Source organism: Phaenicophaeus curvirostris, chromosome 21, assembly GCF_032191515.1.
Source record: "Phaenicophaeus curvirostris isolate KB17595 chromosome 21, BPBGC_Pcur_1.0, whole genome shotgun sequence".
Lineage (NCBI taxonomy): Eukaryota > Metazoa > Chordata > Aves > Cuculiformes > Cuculidae > Phaenicophaeus > Phaenicophaeus curvirostris.
The window spans coordinates 11,099,876-11,123,644 of NC_091412.1; the positions used below are offsets into that span (position 1 = coordinate 11,099,876).

The window sequence follows — 23,769 nt, forward strand, 5'->3', positions numbered from 1 at the left end:
CCTTCTCTCTTTCCCTCTTGACTGAGGATGGAAGACTTGCTCTATCGCTGCTTGGCAAAGTTTGGTCATTGAGCTATAGCCATTTTTTACGCTCTGTGCAGCAAGCCTGACCACTGTTCCGCAGAACCACACCGTGAGTTTTCTATTAGTCAGAAATCAGTGCTAGGAAGAGGTGGGCACCTGAAAGTAATGACACTGAGCTGAATTACATTCACGAAGCAATATCAGAGTTTGCTCAACTGAATCAAGTTTGGTTAATTCCAGACATTAAGTGCATGGGATTTGGGCTGTTGAAGAAAAGTGAAATACAAAATGTGAGATGGATGCCTTATGAAAGACAGCGAGCAAGTTGTCCTTTCATTTCAAACCCAGAATGCTTCTAGCAGCCTTCCTAAATCTGAATTTGTTTACCACTTTAGAGGAATTCTGCAGCGTTAGAGTTCTTGCTGCAATCGGGTGTTCAGTACTTACCTTGGAAAACCAGGCAGGTACTTACCTGTGAATTTAAGGAACTAATTGAAGTGTTCTTACCATAGAATATTGTCTTGCTTTGTTAATATGAGCATGCTTATGTATTGCAAATTGTTAGGAGAAAAAGCTTTTAAACTCTCTTGCAAACTGAGGAGTTTTTATGCTTAAGTACAGCAAAAATGTTTAAAGTCCTTCCATAAAGTAACACAATGTCACTATGAGATAAGGTATTGATACTGTCATTAAAGAAAGGCTGCATTTGTTTTCTCTACCACATTAGAGAAACAGAAGTCAGAGACTATTGTTAAATTACTTGGTCAGTCTGTTTCCGTTACCTGTTTTCATTAATCTGTAAAAGTGAATGCAAGTATTTTTTAACTGAAGCATCTGTTCTGAATTTCTTGCAGAATTAGGTAGCGAAGCAGATTCGCCTCCTTTGAAAGTCACATCAGTTCTTAATTCTCCTCTGTGGAAACCTGTCTTCAGGCACCAGATGTGTCCTGAGGTGCTGCCGGGAGCCAGTCGGGGCAGTAAACTGCACCAAGATGATAAAGAGGTTTGTGCATTCAGACTTAATTACTTGATATGTCCTTAAGCATATGCTGTTGTGCTACCGTTGTCATGACTTGCACTGTTGAATTCAAGTATCAAGGGGAAAAAATCTTTCTGTGCTTTTATTTGGTTTCCATTTTCATGGAGTCATAGAATGGTTGGGAGGGGCCTTCAAAGCTCGTCCAGTTCACCCCCTGCCACGGGCAGGGATGTCTCTCACTAGGCTACAAGTTGGCTTAACTGGAGAAATGAGCTGCAACAATTTTTCTGGTAACATAAAAGTAAATGTTTTCTGGCACTCTTTCCAGGCTGGGAGCTCTCACCAAGACGACTGCCGTAACTTTCTCCTCGAGTTTGCAAAATCAGATCCTGCCCAGGAGTTCAGTGGGCAAAAATCTGACCTTTTCAAAGGACTCATACAGGCATGTAAAAAACAGACCCCAAAGACAGATATAGTTGCTGGTTCTGCTGTTGATCAAGCTGTGAACTCAACGTTTGCTGCTTTGGTGTATCTCACTCCAGATTTATATGAGAAGCTTCAAAAATATGGTAACTCTAATATTAGACTCTCTTAATAATGAAGAGTTAAAGTTTGTAAAAGGCGTCTTCAGTTTATAGACTTTGAAAAACCAGTTTAGTCTGACGTTTGAAGTCAGGTGTTCTGTATCAAGAAGTCATCATTTCAGTAGACTAGGTGAGCCTTATCCTAGAGTGTTTATTTTTTAGTAATATATGCTTTTATCTTCAGATGAAGGATTAATAACCATAGTAAGCCACTGCCTAAGCCTTGTAAGGATAAACCCAAAGAGAGCAGTGATGGCCTCTGGGGTTTTAATTCAGCACAATGTGGCTCCCAGTGATTAATTTTTCTTTTATAATTTTCCACTCTCATTGTATCTTTTCTAAAAAGCCAGCATCAACTTCTATATGTTTCTAAATGTTGGGGGTGGAGGAGGTGTGAAGTACCTCCCAAAATGTTAAACTGTGGAAATCAACCTTGACATCTTCAAAATACTTATTTTTTAAATACGTAGTTTTAATTTCATTAAATAAAAGGTAATGTTTTGGTTTTAACTTGTCTAATGTCCACCGTATTACAATTTATATATTTTCAGTAGGTAGAATGAATTAACTGAATCCATCCTTCCATTAAGAGTATTAATATGTTTGAAATACTGGATAATAAGATGTTACTTTGTTTTGAAGGGTTTCATTTTAGGCTTTCACTTTCTGTCACCTCTTCCATTTTGAGCTGTAAAGTTACGGGTAAAAATGACTGACTTGAGGACTGACTTAATGACTAAAGCAGTTATTGCCTTGAGTCACTTTGTCTGTGTCTGACAGCTGATCTGATTGAGTAATATTGAAAACGGTGGTAGAATGTTAATGAAGGGATAAGATCCTTCCTACTGTTTTATCAATAGCTTCAGCTCTCGGAATTGCTGGGGCAGACTGATTTCAGGACCCATCGTTTAAACTATAAATCACCTAAAAGGTTGGACCGGATGATCCCTGAGGTCCCTTACAACCTAGTATTCTGTGATTCTGTGATGTGAAGTACAAGCAGTGCTGGAAAGAAGGAAAAACCCAAAACAGATAAAGAAATCGGGGAATTTCCTGAATAGGAATGTCCTTTTCTCCGTAGTCATTGTCACACAGGTTTTGATGGAAACTGTTTTGGTCTTTAATTTCAGTAAACTGGTCTTGAAAATCCATTCCAGAAGTTCACTGCATAAAGCAAAAAGAGAAAAATGGAAAACTAAATCTATCTGTAGAGGCTCAAGTTAATGCTAAGCATTTCATTATTCTGATATCAATTTGTGTTAGTAATATTTGCATGTGTAGGGAGAGGTTTTTATTTTCCGTGGCTGTAGGCATCAATTTTGGGAAGAGATGAGGAAGGTGATTGTAATTTAACTGCAAATAACTCTGTCAAGGTGCAGTTTATGTATTTAAAGCATATGAAAGTTGGCAGATTTTATTCCCTGTTTTTCTTGCAGGCATAATTCCAAGTATTTATTAAGAGATGAAAAGAAGGCTTTAGCATAATTTTAGTTAAGTAGTCAAGTTGTGTAAAAATGGAGCTGTAAATAAATGGGACTCTTCTTTCTCTCGTTTCCAGTCAACAGTGGAGGCAAGGTGGCTTTGAGTGATGAGTTTGCACAAGTATATGCCCTGGCTGATTCCATTAGAATATGGATGGTAAGATCCTGCAGGAGGCTGTCTTTTAATGTGATTTACTTTAACATTTGACAATGAGATGTTGAGGAGTAGGGTAACCCATGTTTTTCTTCAGTGATCCTAAGTCATCTCTCTTCACTTAGGAAGAACATATATTTGTTTCTCAACTTTGAACTTAGACATTTCAATCTATTCTTAGAATCCCCTCCTTCCCTCAGCCCCAGATGTGTCCTCATGAGTATTTAGGACTGTTTAACTCAAAATCGTTATGTTTATGTAATTTTTCAGCAAGGATGTGTTTAGTAGGAAGATTCTTACATAGCAGTTAGAGTTCCTTAGAGTATAGCATAGAAAGAAACGTGTCTTTAACATCATTCTCCCAGTAATTCAGTGCTAACAGAAAAGGAAACAGTTGCTGCTGTGATGAGCAAATAACTGGCTGCAGTTCAGAGTAGGTTTTTTGCATGTAATTTTCCTTGACACACAAGCCTAATGTCAAGAGCAAGTGCCACCAGCTCAAAAGCTGGTGAGAGGTGTCCGTGTCATCACCTGCAGCTGTGGAAGGTCAATTTTCATTTAGATTTCACTAGTCTGTAGGAAATTCTAAATGCTAAAAACCGTGGGGCCTTCAAGAACAGTTAGTTTAGTCTATGGTCCACTTTGCTGCTCTCGTGAGCCTTTCAGATGTGGGCCGGTCAAACGAACTGTTCCTGTATCTTGTTACGTCCTCCCTTGTCTTCCCTGCCTGCAAGAATTCCTGGCAGCGTGATGCACTAGAGATTTGATGAGTGCAAATGCACATTAAGATGAGTAGTTGCATCATACCTGTTGCATGACGGGTGATGTTTGCATTTGAAGGTGCTCGCTAGGGAGATGACATGATGCTTTTTGACTGCTCTCATAGTTTAGGTATTGCTCTTTTAAACTACTGAGTGTTTTGTCTTGCAGTAGGGAATAGTAAATACAGTCAACTGTTCCTGAGATTAAATTCCTGTAACGTGATGCAGTCTTCATACTGCCTTGCTGTATAGATATACAGGGAGAGTCTTGTTTTAACTATTTTAACATCCTGTCTACAGTTGGAAATGAAGCAGAAATCCCTGATGGGTAGGGGAAATGATACTGAGGAGAAGCAGAACACAGAAGTCAGTGAGGTGAACCCAGAAACTCTTGGTAAGTGTTGTCTTTCCAAACGTATAAGCATTCCAGGTAGTTCTGTAAAGCACTGCCTTGTAGATCTTAGACATTGTTTTTACTGAAAAGGTAAGTTGGCACCTGGTTTTACCTTTTAATACCTTATGAGATAAACTGGCATGTACTACATGAACCATCTAGGATCGTATTCTGCTGTTCTTCACAGAAAATAGTGCATGAGAAAATGCTACAGGGAGTGACTTCTCACTTGGGTCACCTGGTCCTGAACTTAGGATCATCTATTTTTGTAAATAATTGTTACCACAATTAACTGATGTTAGAGTAGCGGTTGATGCTTATTAGAATAAAATGTGTTTTCGTTGGCTACCGTGTGCTCCACATGGTCCAGCATGATTATTTAAATTTGGTATTTGGAAATTTAGAATTAAGTAACCAATAGTTTCATGATCAATATCGTAAGAAAATCACTGTTTTCCAGCTGTCTTGGCACAGAAGAAACAAGATAAATCACTTTCTGGAGTTCTGTTGTCATGCTTATAACTCTTTCAATTTTTATGCTGCAGCAAAACTTTGTATGCAGAAGAGTCTTTTGTTACTGAATTTTTTGCCTGCGAGAGCAAAAATGAAGGATTCTGCTTCAGACAGTTCAGAAGCCCAAGATTCTGGTGATGTCCAGCAGCATGTCGGTGATAAATGCCAAAGAAAAGGGTCTGTAGTGGACACAGACTTCCAGGCAACACAGTCATTGGCTTCCAATGGAGTAACTCATCCTGTTTCAAAAGACGGGGCTCAAACGCCACAACCCGATACAAAGATTAAACAAGTTCCAGAGCCCCTTCAAACAGAAGCATCTACATTTCATAGTAAGCCTGCTGAGAATACAGTTTCACAGCAAGAAGAGATATCGTCACCTCCTTCCACTCCCACACGGAAATCTCAGTTCAGCCGTGGAAGACTAAGGCTGCTGTCTTTCCGATCAATGGAAGAGACAAGACCTGTGCCTACTGTGAAGGAGAAATATCCTATATTGAAAAACGCATTAGACTTTATTAAGGATCAATCACTTTCGCATGAAAGGTAAGCAAATTGAAACTGTTGTCCATTACAACATGCAGAAACTTGTTTTCAGGGCTCTTCAGATGGAATAAAACACCCAGCTGTAAGATAGCATTGAAAATCAATTTGTAAATCAATAGTTGTCAGATTTAGGTATCAAATTCCATTGATTTGCAACCACATAGGGACTCGTAGAGAGTACTATTTCCTTTAGTTCACTTCTGTTATGTATTATCCCGCCACTGCTGAAAGAGAGCTGAAAATTTAGATACCAAACTCTTGTTTGACTACTCAAACACTGCTTGAATTATGATGTTTTTGGGTCATTTTAAGCACAATGTTTTGAAGTCCTCATAGATGTTTTTTTGCTCTTCTTAGTGTTTTAAAGGTTCTTGCCTTGAGAAAATCTCAAGGGCAGAGTATTGTGGAAGTGCTCAAGACAATCCGCCAGTGCCTCGACTCACTCGGGCAGCCACACTGTTTTCATCCACCGTGTGTACTTTTCCTCTTAGAACTTCTAGCCTGTCAGAAAGATTTTACAAAGTAAGTAATTATTTAGACGAGTCTCAGCCATGTGATTGAATGTCTTAGTCCTTGTGTCCTCCCAGTCGTGTGTATTGAAAACAGTAGAAAGTTATTGTTTTTTAATCCATGTGGATAATAAAAACAGGACCTGAGGATTAGTTTTGAGGCTACTGTGTGTATCTTGCATAATAATGATTATTTTGAAGTGGGACTTGCTTGTGCAGCTGTTCGTGACACTGGGCGTCATACGGTTGAATCACAGTGTAGATACCTAAAACATCTTTACGGTTCCAGCCAAAACAAACCAAACTCAAAACGGTTGTGGAGTCTTCAGTTATTGCTAGAGTTTAAATTCCGGTCTAGTTCTAGGTTGATTTCTTTCTGTCATCCTACCAGTTGTGGGGAGTGGTTAAAAGATTTTCTGTCTGCAGAATCTACTCAAACTGTAGCAGTAAATCCCGGACTACTAAACAGAGTCTTTAATTTCTAGCTACTTTGGAAACTTGGAAGGCTGTGGTGCTGAGCTACATAAAGAGATTCGAGAGTCCTACTATCAGCTCGTTCTGTTCCTAGTGAATTCTGTGAAGGGATTTGGTGCTATCAGTGACAGGTACAGTGCATTGCTTGCATTTCTTATGTGAACATTTCGTTTTTTCTGGTCTTCCTCAGCTCTTCGCTTGTCACTCATTATTTATTGTTTAATGTCTTGAGTTTGACTATGCTTTGCATATTTTGCAGAACTAAATAAGGAACCTTGATCTTGTGATCAAAAATGCCAAGTTACCTTTGTATTAGTGCTGTGCGGTGGAGCACAATAAATTTATCAATGTTAAAACTTTGACTTATGGCATTTTGTAGTTCTAATTCTGCGATGTGTTTCTGAAGCTTGATAGTAGAATACTAGAAATAGCAGATTTATTGTGGAATTCTTTGGCAAGAGCAAAGCCACAATAAGTACTGCAATTCTGCAACCATGCTTTATTGTTAAAGCTCATGTTTTTTTAGCATCCTAATTGGGATTGTTGGGATTTATAGCCAGGTGTCCTAAAGAAATGAGAATTTTGTGACTGTAATGTATGTTTCCCTGCTGATAACTTCAAAGTCCTTTGTCTGCTTTCAACTGAACTTAGCAAAGGTTTCAAAGAGAACAAGTTCCTGCAAATATTGAGGAAGTGTTACGCTGCAGAGAAGAGACAGAGCCTCTTGCTAGTGCTCAGGCAATGGCATAAGCTGTCTCTCAACTGATCCGTAACAGATACCGTCTTTATTTCAAATCGTGCTGGCCATGCTTCTTGCTAAATCATGTGCATTTGTGCGTTAATAAACCTGAGTTTCTATCACATCGTTAATTTAATGTAAGGTAAAGCCTGGAATCAATGATTGTCCTCCTGTTCATCTCCAGAGATGCAATTTCAGCTTTAGGTTCCAGTAGTCATGCTTTGTTGTCTTGTTTTTCATTTAGATCATTGCTTCCTGCCTTATCCTGCGTGCAGACAGCTCTGCTTCACCTTTTGGATATGAGCTGGGAACCGAGCGATCTTTCCTTCTTTGTTGAGATTCAGTTACCAAATCTTCTTATGACAACATCACAGGAGAACATAAGCATTCATGACAGTGTCATCTGGTGAGTCAGGAAGAACGCAGCTTTCACATGGTGCTGACTGCTGATACCATTTTTACCAAGAAAGGCTCCTGAACTTTGTGCTGGAACAAGCTGTAAAAATACTACTCACAAGTATGGCAGAATTTTGGCCCAGTATCCAAGGGCTTAACTGAAGTATTTGAAAACTTTTGCAGCATTACTTGCTAGTGCAAAAACTAGTAAAATGTAAGCTTTAACCTGGTTAGTGATGGAACGTGTCACTTGTTTAGCAGTGTAGGAGGTAGATAGGTAATGCTGGTTCTTGTCTTGATAAATATAAAATGTTTTAACATCTGCATGTTTCATTAGTAGTGGTACTTCTCAGACGTGAGTGAAGGCCAAAACGACTTAAAAATTTCTCATCTAGGCATTAAATTTCTCATTTTGAGCATTACCCAAAGCAGTTCTGTAAGAGTGGGCTTTTCTAATTTTGTATTATGCTCCCCGTATGTACACAAGAAGTTGTCACAGAGGCAAGAGGCAGGAGTCTGGCTGTACAGTCATGTATTAATCCAGTGAACTGGAGTTCTCACTGTCCTGGTTTTATTAGCATGCTTATAGCTCTTTGTTCTTTTCAAGAAAAAGTATCCCAAGTTATATTAGAGAGAAGCCTGATTGCATTCAAACTTAAATGTTGCCCTTGCTTTTCTTTCAGTCAGTGGAGCGAAGAAGATGAAATTGCAGACTACAAACAAAACTGCGAGTGGATGGATGAATGTCAGGATGTGATGTTTGAGACATGGTATGAAAAGATAGCTCAAGCTGACCCGGAGAAGCAGAGAAAGGTGATGACCTGATTTGCTTATTTATCTGTCAAAGGGGCAATTAGGAGTGTTAAAAACTTTAAGGAGAGAAAGTAATCTGACTCAAATTGATTTTGGATAACTTGGATCTCTGGCTGCCTGTAGGCCTTCAGATGTCCAAAATGATTAAAAGAACCCCATCCTTTTTTATCAGAAGTGTTGTGCTTTCTGACTAAAAAGAGCTTTCTCAAAGGCAGTGAATACTCAAGGAAACTGTGTCTATTTATTGCTCCAGATGCACATGTTTGTGGCTCGTTACTGTGACCTGTTAAACGTAGATATATCCTGCGATGGCTGTGATGAAATCGCACCATGGCATCGGTACCGCTGTCTGCAATGCAATGACATGGACCTGTGTAAAACTTGCTTTCTTGGTAAGAATCATTTAAAAAAAACCCTTAAAACCCTATACTTGAAGGCAAAATAGCATCTTCTAGATTATACATAAAATGAAGTGAAAGACTGTAAATGAAAAAACGTTTTAGGGACTTCAAGCTTTCCTTTTCCTAATCGTTAGCAAAGATCCTGTAGCAAAAAGAATTCACAGAGAAATCTTAAAATACTTCCTTACAGGTGGAGTTAAACCCGAAGGGCATGAGGATGACCATGAAATGGTTAACATAGAGTACGCCTGCGATCACTGCCAAGGAGTTATCATAGGTCGGAGAATGAACTGCAATGTGTGTGACGACTTTGATCTCTGCTATGGATGCTATTCTGCAAAGAAGTACTCTGAGAGGTATGAAATGCATAATTTTGTTCCTCAACTTCACTGGGCAGCAATAATTAGTGACTCCGTAGTGTCAGTCATTCTCATGTTGCTTCCTATAAGGCTGTACCTGACATCATCAGAACATCTGGTTGATGCCCTTCAGGGAAACATAACAAATATAGGACCAGCTTCTGAAGTTTAGAAAGTCTTAAGTCCCTTTGGAGCAATTATGAGGCCCTGGCCCAGGTTTTCCAGAGAAGCCATGGCTGCTCCCTCCCTGGAGGTGTTCAAGGCCAGGTTGGATGAGGCTTGGAGCCCCTGATCCACTGGGAGGTGTCCCTGCCCATGGCAGGGGATGGGACTGAGTGGGCTTTGAGGGCCCTTCCAACCCAAACCATTCTGTGATTCTACGGACTGTTTTATAGCCATGGCTGTGAATGTTGCAAAAAGAGAGTTAGTTATCAACCCAGAATTAGAAGGCAGAAGAGATGAACAGCACTGTGGTTAGACAATATACGCTTCAATGCCTGACATCAAAAATTTTTAAAAATTTAATTTCTAGAGCAGCAGCTCTCCTGATGGTTCATGTTTTGTTAAATGGGCATTTCTGAAGTCACTGAGGCTCTGACAGTTGCAGGTCTATAATGTGAGACTCTGGAATGAGCTGGGTTTTTCATAGTTTCCTGTCGTGTGTTACTGACTACATCGATTAGCAACAAAGTGGCTGCATTTCAAAATTATGTACCTTCTTCTTTCAGTCACTTGCCCACTCACAGCATCACAGTGTATCCGATGGTGACCATCCGAACCAGTGACCGGCAGAGGCTCATCCAGCCATACGTCCACAACTATTCCTGGCTGTTGTTTGCAGCTTTGACTCTCTACAGTGCAGACCTGGCAAATGGGGAGGAAGTGGAAGGAGAGAAACTGGATTCTCAGGTCCTCAGTCATGCCAGAGCTCTGCAGCGGCAGTGCATCCAGCTCATCGGAGACTGCTTGATGAAAGCGCAGCACGGAAAAGGTGAGTCAGCCCCTTCTTCACTGAAACAATGGGTTCTAGCGAGTGTCAGAGGAGTCTGTGATTGCTCACTTTGAAATTTCCAAAGGAAAAGGGAAGCTACTGTGTACTTCAGTGAACATAACTGTTTATAGAGAAAGCAAATGTGGAACGGGTGTCACTCAGGGTCAGTGGAACATGGAAAATAGGGTGCTTGAGAAAATTAGTTTCATGCTTGCATAAATATTGAAGACAACTTGGCAACTCTTGAGTTGTTTTTTTTTCCATCTTGGATGTTGTAAAAGGGATCAGTCAATCTAGTTTTGTGTTCCGTTACTGACGTGTCACTGACAGCTGAAGGCCTTCAGGAAAGCAAATAACTTGGTGGAAAATGTTTTTTTGTTCTGCATCTCTCGGCAAGACTTTTTTAACCATATTTGTGGTGTGAGTTAAAGTTCTGGGGCTGATTTCGATTTGTCTGGAAATGAGGATTTCTGTGAACTAAGATCTACTACAAAAAATGGGGTGATAAACCAGAGACCTGTGTTGAACATTTCAACAATTCTAGACTCGAATAAGTTTACTGGTAGTGTTTTTGAGAGGCTCTAGTACAGCTGAAATACCTCCACTGCCAAATCCTTATGTATCCTTATTGTTTAATCTGTTTGTTTTTAACATACAGTTCATTGTATAGATATTTAAGTGGTCAGAAGATTGGAAGCTAAGACAAATTTTGTTTACCTTTCCTAATTCACACTGTTGAGAAGTATCTCTAACACTTCCTTAATTAATTGACTTCCACCCTGATGATATCTTTGTGAGGTCGAAAATGTCACTGCTTGTTCCTTGCTATCATTTAATGGAACTGCATGATTAAGTGAACATCTTTCTGATGGAGCTGGTATTCAAAAGAAGTGTGTGAGGGGAGTTGGCAGTTCTCTTTCTAAATGTTTTGGTTCTGCTTTTTGCCTCTCTTGCCACCCAACAGCTAAATAGCTTGTATAACTTTCTTGTTTTCAGGTCTGAAAAATTTGGCTCTCCTGGGCATGTTACCGGAAGGCGAATCCCTCTCGGAGAACAACAGTGTTTCAGTCAGTCCTCCCCCAGACAGTACTGCAAAAAGCCATCCTCGTGATAACGCAGTGAAGGGAAGAGAGGGGAAACCAAGCGCAGGCCCTTTCATGCATTGCAATGTAAGTACCTGTTATTTACAGAACCTCTTATACCAATTAGATGTGTGTTCTTCAGAAGCATAAACATCCTGTTCTGGCCATGTAACTGAAATAATGGTATCACTGGATCAAAAGTTGAGGGGCAAGGGAGCAGTTGTGGGTAGTTCATTTTTATTACATTCAGTTGATCAAAACTGAGGGCGTCACCTTTTGTTCTTACAAGCAACTGATTCACAAAAGTGTTGGAGGGAAGGAGCAAAGGGCATTCTTTCTGAAAGGATTGTAATTTCCCATAGTTGTTAGCATTCGTCAGGTAGGAGAATGAGTTTTGTGCAGTTTTATACAGTGTATGAAGCCATTACAGTGTAATTTTCTGCATAGAGTTGCAAGCAGAGTAGAAAAATGTATTATCACTCTATGGAAGCTTATGATATACACAGTGAGAAATTTTTAACCAATTAAAAGTTTTGCTATTCAAGGAAAAATGTGAAATACAGAGGACTGACGCCTTCTTTCCAAGGTTGTTTCTGCAGATATTAAAATTTGGTTTTAATCTTTTAGTGCCGTTGTTTTATTTTTAGGGGAAAGGAGATGCTCACAATGCAATCCAGTCTCCTGCAGAAGATAAAGTAGGAAAAGAAGGACGTGAAAGCAAATCTGTCTTTACAAACAAAGCTGTTTTGAGACAAGAGTCAGGCTTGTCTGTGGATGAGAGTGTTTCTCCAACAGGTAAGAGATTCTTTCTCATTTTCCCTGTCACAGAAATATCCATTCGTATGCAAAGCAAACAGCTGTATTTTGTATTCCTAACCCAGTTTTATGTATTTGCAAATATCTTTAATGCAAGCGAGCTGTCTGCTTTGTAGAAACTTGGCAAGTATTCTGCTTTGAACAAGTGCTGCCTTGCAGTCGATTTAAAGGATTCTGGAAGTCGGAGTAGAATTCCACTGAGATTTATCCATGGATAGATTGTAGTTCCTGTTGATCTATACAGTACTGGTGTATTCTTACATTCTTGGAACCAGAATTTGAGTATCTTATTCTATTAAAGACTAGTGCTGTTAAAACTAAGGTAGTAAAATAGGTCTGTCGCTAGTACCGTCCTGTATGTTTTTGAACAGATAGTGTAAACCTCTTTACCTACTCTCTTTTAAACACTTTGTAAGGACTTACTTTTCAAAAGGTGATAACATTTAAAGAAAAGGTTTATTTTATCCTTAGTTTGTAATTATAATAACTAAGCTATCACTTACTACTTTAATTTTTAATGTCATTTGGGGGGGGGATTTTCTTCTTTTGTTTTGATTTGAAAAGCAGGTGACTCCTCTCCAGTGGATTCATCTCAGAAGCAAGCAGAGAAGGTTCTAATACCTAGCCAGGAACAGGTTTTTGCTGAGTGCTCTCAGAAGCGGATTCTAGGACTGCTGGCAGCTATGTTACCGCCTTTCAAATCAGTTAGTTCTTTTTATTTTCAGTCTGTGTAGTTTTCTAGTTATCACAAATAACGTGAATAAAATCAACAGCAAATTAAATGTGGGAGATGGGCTTGTGTTGCTTACACATTCTAAAATGCGAATCAGGATGTTGTTGTTAAGGAACATAAGGGCTTGTTCCTGGCTGGGGGAGGGAATTATAATTTATCTGTAAAGCAGTCAACTATTTGTCATCTGTGATGTTTAAACCATCAGCTTAGGTTTACGTGTCAGGTCAGCTTAACAGTTCAACAACAGGAGTAGGAGCCTAGTTTCTCATTTCCTTGTGTCCAATTTGAAAGGGCACTAGACCAGAAGATTTTTGTATGTGCTATGACTGACTAAAAGTCTTGTTTTCCTTCTCTGCCTTACTGAGATTTATCTTTTTCCCTAGGGTTGCACAATGTCTTTGATTAACCTGGAACAGATACTCCCACTGATGTTCCAGGTTGTCATCTCAAACGCTGGCCACCTAAATGAAACTTATCATTTAACCTTGGGACTTCTGGGCCAGTTAATCCTGAGACTTAAACCTGCAGAAGTGGATGCTGCAGTAACTAAAGTCCTTTCAGCCAAACATAATCTGTTTGCTGCGGGAGATGGGTCTACAGTGCCAGAAGGCTGGAAGACAACTCATCTTCTCTTCAGTCTCGGAGCTGTGTGTCTAGACAGGTGCTTTTTATTTTAAACCTATTAGTTGTTCTGATGACTAAGTATCAGTTTTCTTTCACGTGTGCCTCATGCTTAGGTGCTTTTTAGAAAAAATCAGTTAAACCCGTACCCTTATCGTGGGAGCTGCTTGGCATCTACAGCCCTTGTTACAGTGAGGATCTCTTAATTTCCTCCCAAAAGAAGGCTCTGTCAAAGAGTGACTTGATTGCCTGTGTTTACTACGTAGCCTGTTGTAGTGGGAGAAGTAAGGCTTTGGAACTTCGAGGAAAACCAAAATACAGTCCTGTGTTTTTTGTGTGACATGAATTTTTTCCTGTTGAGTTACCTTCTCTCTTGTGTAACTGGGGAAAGGAAGAGAGTGTGCCATGTAACTATCAGCAGTGCTAAGATCTGGATCTGGCTCTTTCGTGTATTAGAGAGAGACTTTTGTATGGTAAAACTTACCTGGAAACAAGGAATGGCCAGGCAGATGTTCCATTTGTTCTTGACATAGGTCTCAAGCATTCTAGCATTAGTATGGTGCTTGTTAAATGTGACAGTGTTATTGTAGCTGTGTTTTATAGGGAGGGTCTGTAAGCAAATAGAAAAGCATATGGAATTTAAAGGTAGAATATCCACACGATCAGCTGACTTTCTCACAGACTAACTGTAGATCAGGGGGGCCAGTCTTGTTAGATTATTTGTGTAGTCCGCAGAGAGAGAGCAGATAGTCAGGTATGTGGGAAATAAACCACTTGCTGTTGTACCAGGAACCCCATACTAAAATCGGGAATTAAAGGTGATAACGTACAGGCACACTTGGATTTGGGACTATAAAGCCTTTAAGAAAACAGAGCGGTATTTATGCTCTAGTGATGAGGAAATGGAATTCTTGCATCAGCTGGCATGAAAGCTTCAAATATTTGGAAAAACAGGTACATATGAGAGCTGTGGCTATGACAGATGAACAGTGCTATGCTATCTTGAAGAAAATGGTTTCAGGTAAGTCTATAGCCAGCCCTGCTAATACAGACTGCTTTTGCTTTTCAGTCGTGTAGGTCTGGACTGGGCCAGCTCCATGGCAGATATTCTTCGATCTTTGAACTCTTCTGCGCAGTGGCATAACGTGATCGCTGCTTTCACTGACCACTGCATTAAGCAGCTGCCTTTCCAGCTAAAGCACACCAATATCTTCACTTTATTGGTGCTCGTTGGGTTTCCTGAGGTAAGTGGCCTATCAGTACTAAAGGAAATGAAATTGATGGAGCTTTTAGGTTTTAGTTCTAAATACTGTGGATCTCATCAGCTGGGAATGTTCATTATAAACGTTCAAAACACATTGTGTGTCAGAGTTCACATCTTTGCACTTGTGCACAATTAATGTTTAGCTAATGAAGAATAACACAGCTGGTTTTACCTTGCATGTCTATGAGCGCTGCTTCAAACTATCACAAGAAAACCAGCTTAGTACATTTGAGTATCGGAAAGGGCATTTTAATAGAAGCGAAACAATCCAATCTCGCTCTTGGCAGCCATCTCTGGTACATTGTCTGTGTAGCAGCAAGTTGGTTGTTGTAGGCAATTTTATAGAAGTGAACTATTCTAAAGATCAAATTCCTGGCAATGAGCAGGTTGTTCAGCTCAAAAACCCAGTACCAAGTATAAGCAAATGTGACCAATAGGAAAGATGACTGAGTATTTATGAATGAGTGGTCCAAATGCTAACTGAAACTTTTGCTGCGATTCCAGGTGCTGTGCATGGGGACTCGTTCTGTGTACTTGGATAACGCTAATGAGCCTCATAACGTGATCATCCTGAAGCATTTCACAGAGAAAAACAGGGCAGTTGTAGTAGACATCAAAACTCGAAAGAGAAAAACAGGTTCTGTGACATTTCTATTTTATCAAAGAATCACGGGGTGTTAGTTTCCTATGGGTACCCAAAAGCATACTTCAATGAAACTGTTTTATGCAGGTTGGCTTTTATGGGGTCTATAAGCTATTAAAAACCCCCAATGATGAAACCTACCAGAAAACAAGAAAAACCCAAAGCAAGATACTGCCTCCTGGGTCTTGCACATTGTAGCAGAGAGGATTTTCTTCCTATATTTCACATTGTTTAAAACTTCACTCGGATGAAAGGTTTAACATACAACAAGTCAGTTGGATTTCGAGGAGCAAGGACTTTCAATTTTGGCATAAATAACCTAATGTTGTGAAGTTAATAAAGCAAAGGTTATCCTACGCTTCAGCTGTTGAAGTTGTTTAAAAGACACTTGGGAAAAACAATAGCTTAGACTCCTTTTTGATGTTGTCATTTTTTGCTTTACTGTTGACATTTTAAACAGTAAGATCAGCAAGATTTACTTCATCGTATTGATTGCAGGTCAGAATTTTAATTATCAGATACAACGTGTGCTGCTTTGTGTGCTGAACTTTCACGTGCAAGTATGTGCAGACAACCACAGAAGCTATCTAGGGGTTTTTTTTTATCTTGCACTGAAAAATGAAATTTTCTTCACTATTCAATGAACCTAAGGTAATTTCCGTACAAGAGCATCATTTTGCCAAGGCAAAGCAGACAAGGAGTTCTTTTACAGACTCTGTGGTTATTGGAACGTCTTTCACATACGGATCATGTTCATGTCTCAGCCTACTCATTTCTACTGGTAGGATATGATTCCACAACACAAGATGAACCTTTGCATTGTGGTTTTTCTCTCTTGCAGTGAAAGACTATCAGTTGATTCAGAAGTGTGGGCAAGAGGACAGCGATTCCCAGACCCAGCTGAGACAGTATCTCCAGCACTTTGTTCTCATAGCCACGCACCTTCTGCAAACCAGCATGGACAGCAGATACGCTGAGGCAGTGGAAGCAACGTGGGTCTTGTCACTCGCTCTAAAGGGCCTTTACAGAACACTGAAGGTATTTTTTGTGATAAGGCCTGGAAGCTTTGTGATGCGTTGTGCACTTCCTGTTTATTTATTTGTGCTTGTCTCTGTGTGTGTAGATTCATGGTTTTAAGGAGATCCAAGCTGCTTTTCTTCAGTCTGATTTGCTCAAGCTTCTAGTGAAGAAATGTAGCAAAGGAACCGGCTTCAGTAAGACCTGGCTTCTCAGAGACTTGGAGGTAAGAAAATAAGTTGTGTTCTGTCAGGCTTCACATGGTGGCATGAAAGGTTATACAGCACTGTTGCTCCTCTTGGTGAAGAAAGCCTCAAGAGTATTTCTAATTAGTCTTTGTGAAAATGTTCACTTCACTGTATCCCTGCATCTGCCTTCTGTGTCTGTCATCACTGTGCAGAAAATACTTTTAAAAAGCAAGAGCTGATTTTAATTAATCTGTATGTAAAAGAACCTTGCATTAACCGCCTCCTCAGTTTATTTTATGAATTTTATTTAGACTGTTCTTGAAAAGTCCAGTCTTCAATTTAAAAAATAATAATTAATCTCCAAGGAAAACATTGCTCGCTGATGTGTCCAAGGTGTTACTGCAGTGCAGTGTGGGGAGATCAGTACGATTGGGGCATATTGTTTCGAAGCCCAAGGTGTATTTTCACAGGAGCAGGGGCATCGCTGTTATTTTGGTGATAGCCACCTCCCCTCTTGTCTAAGAGTTGCCAAACCTGGGGTGTGCTGAAATGGCTAAATAATTATTTTCTGTGTTTTTTACATTTTGGACTAATCTCTGATATCACTGTAGCAGCCTGAAAAGTGTTAACTCATTTGTGAAGCGGGAAACGATTTGGGTTTGTGTTTTGTTTTGTTGTTGTGGGTTCTTTTTTAGGTGCTGCTTTTTTTAGGAACAGCCTTAAAATGTTCTTATAAATGCTGGTTGCAGATATATTAATAACACCTGCAGCTGTCACACTGCGTGCTACCTTTTTTCCCTGTAGATTTTGTCGATAATGCTGTATTCCTCAAAGAAAGAGATCAGTTCCCTGGCCGAACGGGAGGATACTGAACTGGAAGAAAGGAGTCAAGATCAAGATGTGGAGCAGCCCGTTGTTAGTCCTGTTGACGTAGAGCAGACCAAACTTGATCCTCTGGAGGGTTTGGATGAAGCCACCAAAATTTGCTTCTTGGTACTTAAACTTAATTTTACCTCCTTTGAAGTGGCTGTGAATTTACTATTGAATAAAATATTTAGTAGTTGCTATGGCTGTTTTTCTTCTAAATTTGCAGAACGTGGGTCTATGATTTCAATGTATCAATACCTGAAGGATGTAAACTAGAACTTCAGTAATGAACAGTGCAAAATTATCATAAAGCTTCTTTGCTAAATTACTTTTCATTTTTACTAGTCCCAATGCTAATTAATTCTCTAACTATGTGATAAGTGGGGAAATAACACCTACGTCATCCTTAAAGAAACTCCTCTTTTTTCCCTCCCTGTAATGTCTGTTTTAATTCTCCTTCTTCAGATGACTCACGATGCACTTAACGCACCTCTCCATATTCTTCGAGCCATGTATGAGTTGCAGATGAAGAGAACGGATTCTTTTTTCCTGGAAGTTCAGAAGAGGTATGAGAAAGTCTGGATCCGGCAGGAAAACAAAGTTATTGTGTGTAGATGGAAACCTAAAATCTAATAGGTGCCACATAGAAATTGTTCCAGGGATATAATTTGGGTTTTTGTATGTGAAAAAATAAGGAAATAAACTCCCACTGAGTTGTGTTTATAGAAATAAATCACCATCTTCTGAAATACGTTGCATGTTCTTTTCAATATGAAAATCTACTGTCTCTAATTATCCTGACTGAGGAAGAATGGAGAACTTATGTGTGGTTTCTAGTAAGCAAAGCATTCGTGGAGCCACCATATCCTCAGAGATGAGCGATTTTTTAATATGTAAAACCTTTGAGTTAGAACAGGACAGCTAGTTAACATAATGTGATAAAAATAGGTAGAGTTTAATGAATCCTTCTAAAACAGAAGGTAGGAAGATTGATTTGCATTTAATTGCACTAATTTAGTTTGCATTACTTTCAAAACTCATAATTGTATTGTTTTTTTTCTCTCAAGATTTGATGGAGATGTAATTACAACAGACGAGAGGATCCAAATGCTGGCTCAGAAATGGCAGCCCAGCAAGCGCTTGAGGTTGGAGGATCAGAGTTCAAAAGCAGTGGATACAGATATGATCATCTTACCCTGTTTGGTATGTGTGGCTCCACATGGCAGAGTAGTTGTGAAGTAATTCATTTAGGCGTTGTATAACTTCAGTTTTGCTTGGTAAATAAATTTTAGAGAGTCTGTTCCCAAACCTGCGTTTCTCTTTTGCAGTCGAAGCCTTCGCTCTGTGATAAAGCAACAGAAGAAACCAATCCGGTTGCCCAGAAACTGATAACCAACACGGAGAGTGATCTCCAGCTTAGTTACGCCAAGCAGCGTCGAACTAAGAGTTCGATACTCTTGCACAAGGAGCTGGACTCTAGGAGTAAAAAGGCTGTGAGGGACTATCTGTATCGAGTAAATGAGGCGACTGCTGTTCTTTATGCCAGGCACGTGCTGGCATCGTTGCTAGCTGAGTGGCCAGATGACGTGGCAATCAGTGAGGAAATCCTAGACCTTAGTGGCCCAGCCCATATGACGTACATACTGGACATGCTGATGCAGCTGGAGGAAAAGCAGTTATGGGAAAAAGTAAGTGGATTTCATTTATGCGTGTGAACAAGCCTTGTGTCTCCATGCCACAAGACTCCAACTAACAAAAATACTTGCAGTTTCTTTTTTAATCTAAATTGAAACTCCCCAATTTAAATTAGTTCTGAAAAAGCTGTTGGGATCTGTCAGTGTCTTAATGTACCGATTTTGGTAACAGAAAATGCGAAAGCTAGCTGTGTGGAGACACCTCTGCCAGTTTTGAAAGAGCTGCAAGGGAACATAAATCTTAGAGAGAAATTGGTAAAATAAGCAGTCTGGTTTGAAAGCTGTTTTTTCAGATCTTGGAGTATATTTTGTAATACCTGCTACTCCACTGATGAGCTGGCGGTTACCGTGGTGGAAGCGAGCTTGGAATTATAATAGAATGTTGTAATGAAAATGTCAGCTCAACACTTCACAGCAGCCAAAGCAAAGCAAGTGCTGGGAATCTTCAAAGAAGGACTTAAAAATAAACCAGAAGGTCTGCTGCTGAACCAGTAGTGTGCACTCATCTGGGCCACAGTGAGTGACCTGACCTCTCATCTCATTTAAAAAGACGAAAGGTGCAGCAGAACTGGAGAAAGGCTGGAGCAGGGATTGTTATGGCCGTGGGGTAACCTCAGTACGAGGAAGCAGCTGGTTTTCTTCATCCTGGGTCTTTGCCCTGTGGAGGCATTGAGGGAGGAGTAATTAAAAAGTCTGTTCCTCTCTCTCTGCATTGTAAAATGGTAAGCAGGCACACAGAAGTTAACAGCAAGGATTATTCACTGGCCCTCCCAGTAAGAAAACAGAGGAGTGTCAGATTAAGGTAACAAGCAGCAGGTCCAAAACAAACCAAGAGAACTGGTTCTTGCCACAGTGTGTCATGGAAATTGCTGCCACGTGGGGTTGGTATAGGTTCACAAAGTGACAGGACGGGCTGAGAATAAAAATCTGCTAAGATGTTAAATACAAACACATAGCCTTTGTCCTAGGCTATTCTGCAGTGTGTGGAGGTAAAGAAGGCATTCAGGGAACTATGCTGCACGCTGTTTTTATCAGATAAAGACTGAAAGATCTGGAACAGAGTAAAATCTTCTGTACTTAACTGAGATGACACTTGCAGGCATCATCTGTAAATTGGTCTTTATTCTTGCTGGTAGCTCGATTCTCTCTTCTGAAATGTTATGCAGCTAGAAATGACGCTGGTGTCTGTCATCAGCATGTGTGTTTGATAGCGGATTGTATTTATGTGACGTGTTGCTTGTCCCCAGATTCTGCAGAAGGTGCTGCAGGGGTGCAGTGAGAGCATGCTGGGAACGATGGCACTGACAGCGTGCCAGTTCATGGAGGAGCCCGGAATGTCATTCCAGGTGCGGGAATCAAAGCATCCCTATAACAACAATACTAACTTTGAGGTAAGTTACGCACATCTTGCAGCACAGTGCATTTCCAGTGCTTGATGCCCAGGCAAAAAATATTATATTCCATGTGTAACCCATGGGACTTGTGGGCCTGAAGCTCCTGTGAGCTGTCCTCTTCAGTCTTGCTTTGGAAAAGGCTGGTGCCACCTGATCGAGGCCTTGCTCTGTAAGGATTTGTTCTGTGAGGCAGTTTAATGTGGACCTAATTCAATCGTCTGGAAAGTACATAAGTGAAATGGTTTTACTCTGCGTGTGTTTGAAGCAGATCATGTGCTTACATGGTTTGGGGGCTGTAGTGAGAAAATGTTTGTACCTTTTCATCCAAAGACCTATTTCACTTGGCCACTCTCTTTCCTGTGCTCTCAGACAGAAGTCGAGTCTGTTGGGTTTTTAACTTGTACTTCTCATTTTAGTCTGTCGTCTCCTGACACAAACAGTTTCTGATTTCTTGGTGTTCTTTGAAAGTACTTTTCTACTATAGTTTGCTGAGTACTTGTTGCCTCTGGGCAATCTGGGGATTTTTAACTTCGCTGCAGCTCTGATGCTTCTGATTTTTCTTTCAAAATGCATGTAAATCTTTGGGTTCTCACAATGAGCCTAATGACGGTAACAATTACAGCTTTTAGAAAATCAAAGCAATTAATCTTCACACTCTTAACAGCTGATGCAAACAATAGACTGTAATTTACATTTGTTAAACTAGTTCCTGATGAAAGTAACAAAGACAATGCTTTCCCAGGGAGGTCCTATGATATTTGTTTTATCTCCCTTGTTTGTATGGTGAAAGTTAAGTGGCTCCTCGGTAATGAAGTATTTCAATGTACAAGTGTCCTATGTTTATTTCTCAGGATAAAGTTCACATTCCCGGTGCTATCTACCTCTCAATCAAATTTGACCCTCAGTGTAATACAGAGGAGGGCTGTGATGAGTTGCTCATGTCCAGCAGCAGTGATTTCCAGCAGGATCGGCACAGCTTCAGTGGGTCTCCACAGAAATGGAATGATTTTGAGCTTCCAGGTAAATAAGTGGTGTTTTACAGAGCAAATGTATAAGGTATTGATGGGGCCCGTGACTCTGGAGAGAAACTACTGAAAGAGGACAGTTAAGTGTGGATGTTCCTGAGCTGCATAGGGGGGAAAAAACCAAACTCCTTTTCTTGTCCCAGTCTCTGTGCTTTGATGTGCTGCTCTGGCATTTGTTTCTTAAAAGCAGCCTTATCTGTTGTTCTGCTGCTTGACTTTTTTTTTTCAGCGCCTCAGTCAAAGCATGCACTTAGCTACTGGAAACAAATTTTGATCTTGATTCTGTTCCACCGCCGTCCATGTGCTGCGCGATACTCACTTACATTGTTTCTGCCTTGTCTTACTTTCCACAGGAAGCACATGTTTAAAAAGCCCCGGCTAGGCTTATCTCTTGCCTCTCTGCTCTGCTGGTGCTCAGAGCCAGCAGCGTGTGCCAGCACCGTGTCTGCAGTTGTTGCCACAGGGCAGAGCTGAAAAAACCCAACTATTTGAGTGACAGCGTTGCTCTGTGTTCCTAGAATCATGCAAATGCCAGTGAGCTGCAGGACTGCATCGTCCCATGCTTCTTACTGTCAGTTGTTTTAACCCACTGAGCTCTCACTGCAGGAAGCTTCTGGCTTTGAGTACCGACAGTAGCTCTAAATAGATTAGGAGCTTCCTTAGCAAAGCAGTGTGGATTACCATGTGCTGTTTAGCAACAAATGCGTGCTCTGTAGCAATATTTTGGCTTTTTATGAGTTCCTTTCTGTCCTCCTCTTCCTCCGAAGTATCTGCAGAGGTTTGCCAAGAAACTGAACTTTGAGGCCCATTGTTTTGGAGCAGACTTGGCTGTGAAATGGGAGTTTCACCTTGTGAAACTTCATTTCCAGCCAAGGCTCTTGATTTCCCTCGGTGAGCTTTAGCTGAAACCAGGCATTTGAAGGCTTCGAGGCTTTCCCTCTGATGGCCGTGCTTCCTTAGGTCTCCGAGGAGCAGGAGAGAGTGATGGCTCCATTTCATCACAGAAGCAGTTTTTTAGATTTCTTGTTTTGTTTCTTTTTCCCTAACAAATATTTTCAACATTTTTCGTCCACTTGAAACTTTGAAAATTCTGCTTCCCAATGGAAACTAGCAGGTTTGTCCCAAAGTGGCAGGATTTTTCGTGGAATAGAAGGAAATTCTAAGCTTTAACCAGATGGAATATTATGGAGCCCACTAAGGCTAAGTAAGGCTTAGCAAGGCTAAGTTTTGTTTACACCTACCTACCAGTATTTGAGGCTGGAGATGCTATGACAACAAGAGCTTCTTGCACGTTCCATTGTCTGAGTGTAAAATGGTTAAACATTCTGATAATTCTTCCAACTTTAAGGCGTTAAGTTGAGCAATTTTGTTCATACTGCTTTGTGCATTTCATAGTTAACAAAACGTAAGAGATCCTGTCTCCTGAATGGTGCTATCTAGGATTAATTTATTTTAGCGACAGGCTTTTCATTTGAATCGTATCTGTGATAGCAAAACTAACTCCAAAGGCAGTAATGTGGATTTTCTTCCTTCCCTTGTGCGCAGGAGACACGCTCTACTACCGATTCACTTCAGACGTGAGTAACACTGAGTGGGGCTACAAGTTTACAGTGACTGCAGGTCATCTCGGAAGATTTCAGACAGGTAAGGACTGTTCAGAGCGCATCTGAAAGGACTCAGAGTTATTTTGCCAAGCTTTGACAGACTTGTGCTTATCCCCTTTTTTGACTTAGAATTTGCTTTCTCTGATGTTTTGGAAATAATATGATTAGAATAGTTGAGACTGAAACTTGATCGATGCCTCTTATTTGCTTTGACTTCATGCTAGAAATACCAAATCTTCACAGGGGCTTGGAGTAACAATTATAATTATGTTATTTTCATTCATTTCTCATTATATGACAGTAATTAAACACGGGATTTAGTAAACACTCCAACTGGAAACAGAAATAATTGTAATTGTTGTTGTTATCCGTTAGCATAGGTTTTTTCTGGATCTTATTTCTACATCTAGCCTGAAGGGCTTTGTGAGTTTATTTTACAGCTTAAACATTTTTAATGAAGTTGAAGCTGGTGGATCAGCAAAACTCGGCTGCTTTTCACATAATAGTGAGGACCTGTGTCTCGTTGGTCTTATTTGTGCAGAACTTTTATTTCAGACAGGATTCTTTCCAAGTATTTTGCCCCAGGAAAGATTTGTGCTGTCAGGATGTAGTCTAGAATTGTCTCAGAAATCATTTTGGGTGCTTTTGTTTGATATTTCTTACTTTTCAAAGCAATATGTGAGTATATGGAGTAAACTGGGCA

At 40.2% G+C, this 23,769-nt stretch overlaps 1 protein-coding gene across 3 annotated transcripts in view; it reads left to right on the forward strand.

Annotated features, from left to right (window-relative positions):
• Nucleotides 1-23,769, forward strand: part of ZZEF1 (zinc finger ZZ-type and EF-hand domain containing 1) — a 50,859-nt gene that overhangs the window by 21,998 nt on the left and 5,092 nt on the right. For 2 of the 3 annotated variants that reach the window (XM_069874146.1, XM_069874148.1), the window contains exons 25-51: nt 879-1,027; nt 1,332-1,572; nt 3,146-3,225; nt 4,284-4,377; nt 4,923-5,436; nt 5,794-5,958; nt 6,431-6,550; nt 7,403-7,564; nt 8,238-8,367; nt 8,621-8,759; nt 8,959-9,124; nt 9,856-10,118; nt 11,115-11,287; nt 11,848-11,995; nt 12,581-12,720; nt 13,133-13,410; nt 14,440-14,614; nt 15,139-15,271; nt 16,119-16,315; nt 16,401-16,520; nt 17,287-17,475; nt 17,815-17,915; nt 18,417-18,552; nt 18,678-19,037; nt 20,291-20,434; nt 21,289-21,457; nt 23,008-23,106. In XM_069874146.1, coding sequence (XP_069730247.1) covers nt 879-1,027; nt 1,332-1,572; nt 3,146-3,225; nt 4,284-4,377; nt 4,923-5,436; nt 5,794-5,958; nt 6,431-6,550; nt 7,403-7,564; nt 8,238-8,367; nt 8,621-8,759; nt 8,959-9,124; nt 9,856-10,118; nt 11,115-11,287; nt 11,848-11,995; nt 12,581-12,720; nt 13,133-13,410; nt 14,440-14,614; nt 15,139-15,271; nt 16,119-16,315; nt 16,401-16,520; nt 17,287-17,475; nt 17,815-17,915; nt 18,417-18,552; nt 18,678-19,037; nt 20,291-20,434; nt 21,289-21,457; nt 23,008-23,106 — 4,785 coding nt within the window. The remainder of the gene's footprint in view (nt 1-878; nt 1,028-1,331; nt 1,573-3,145; nt 3,226-4,283; nt 4,378-4,922; nt 5,437-5,793; nt 5,959-6,430; nt 6,551-7,402; nt 7,565-8,237; nt 8,368-8,620; nt 8,760-8,958; nt 9,125-9,855; nt 10,119-11,114; nt 11,288-11,847; nt 11,996-12,580; nt 12,721-13,132; nt 13,411-14,439; nt 14,615-15,138; nt 15,272-16,118; nt 16,316-16,400; nt 16,521-17,286; nt 17,476-17,814; nt 17,916-18,416; nt 18,553-18,677; nt 19,038-20,290; nt 20,435-21,288; nt 21,458-23,007; nt 23,107-23,769) is intronic. The other variant, XM_069874147.1, reaches the window with a different exon arrangement.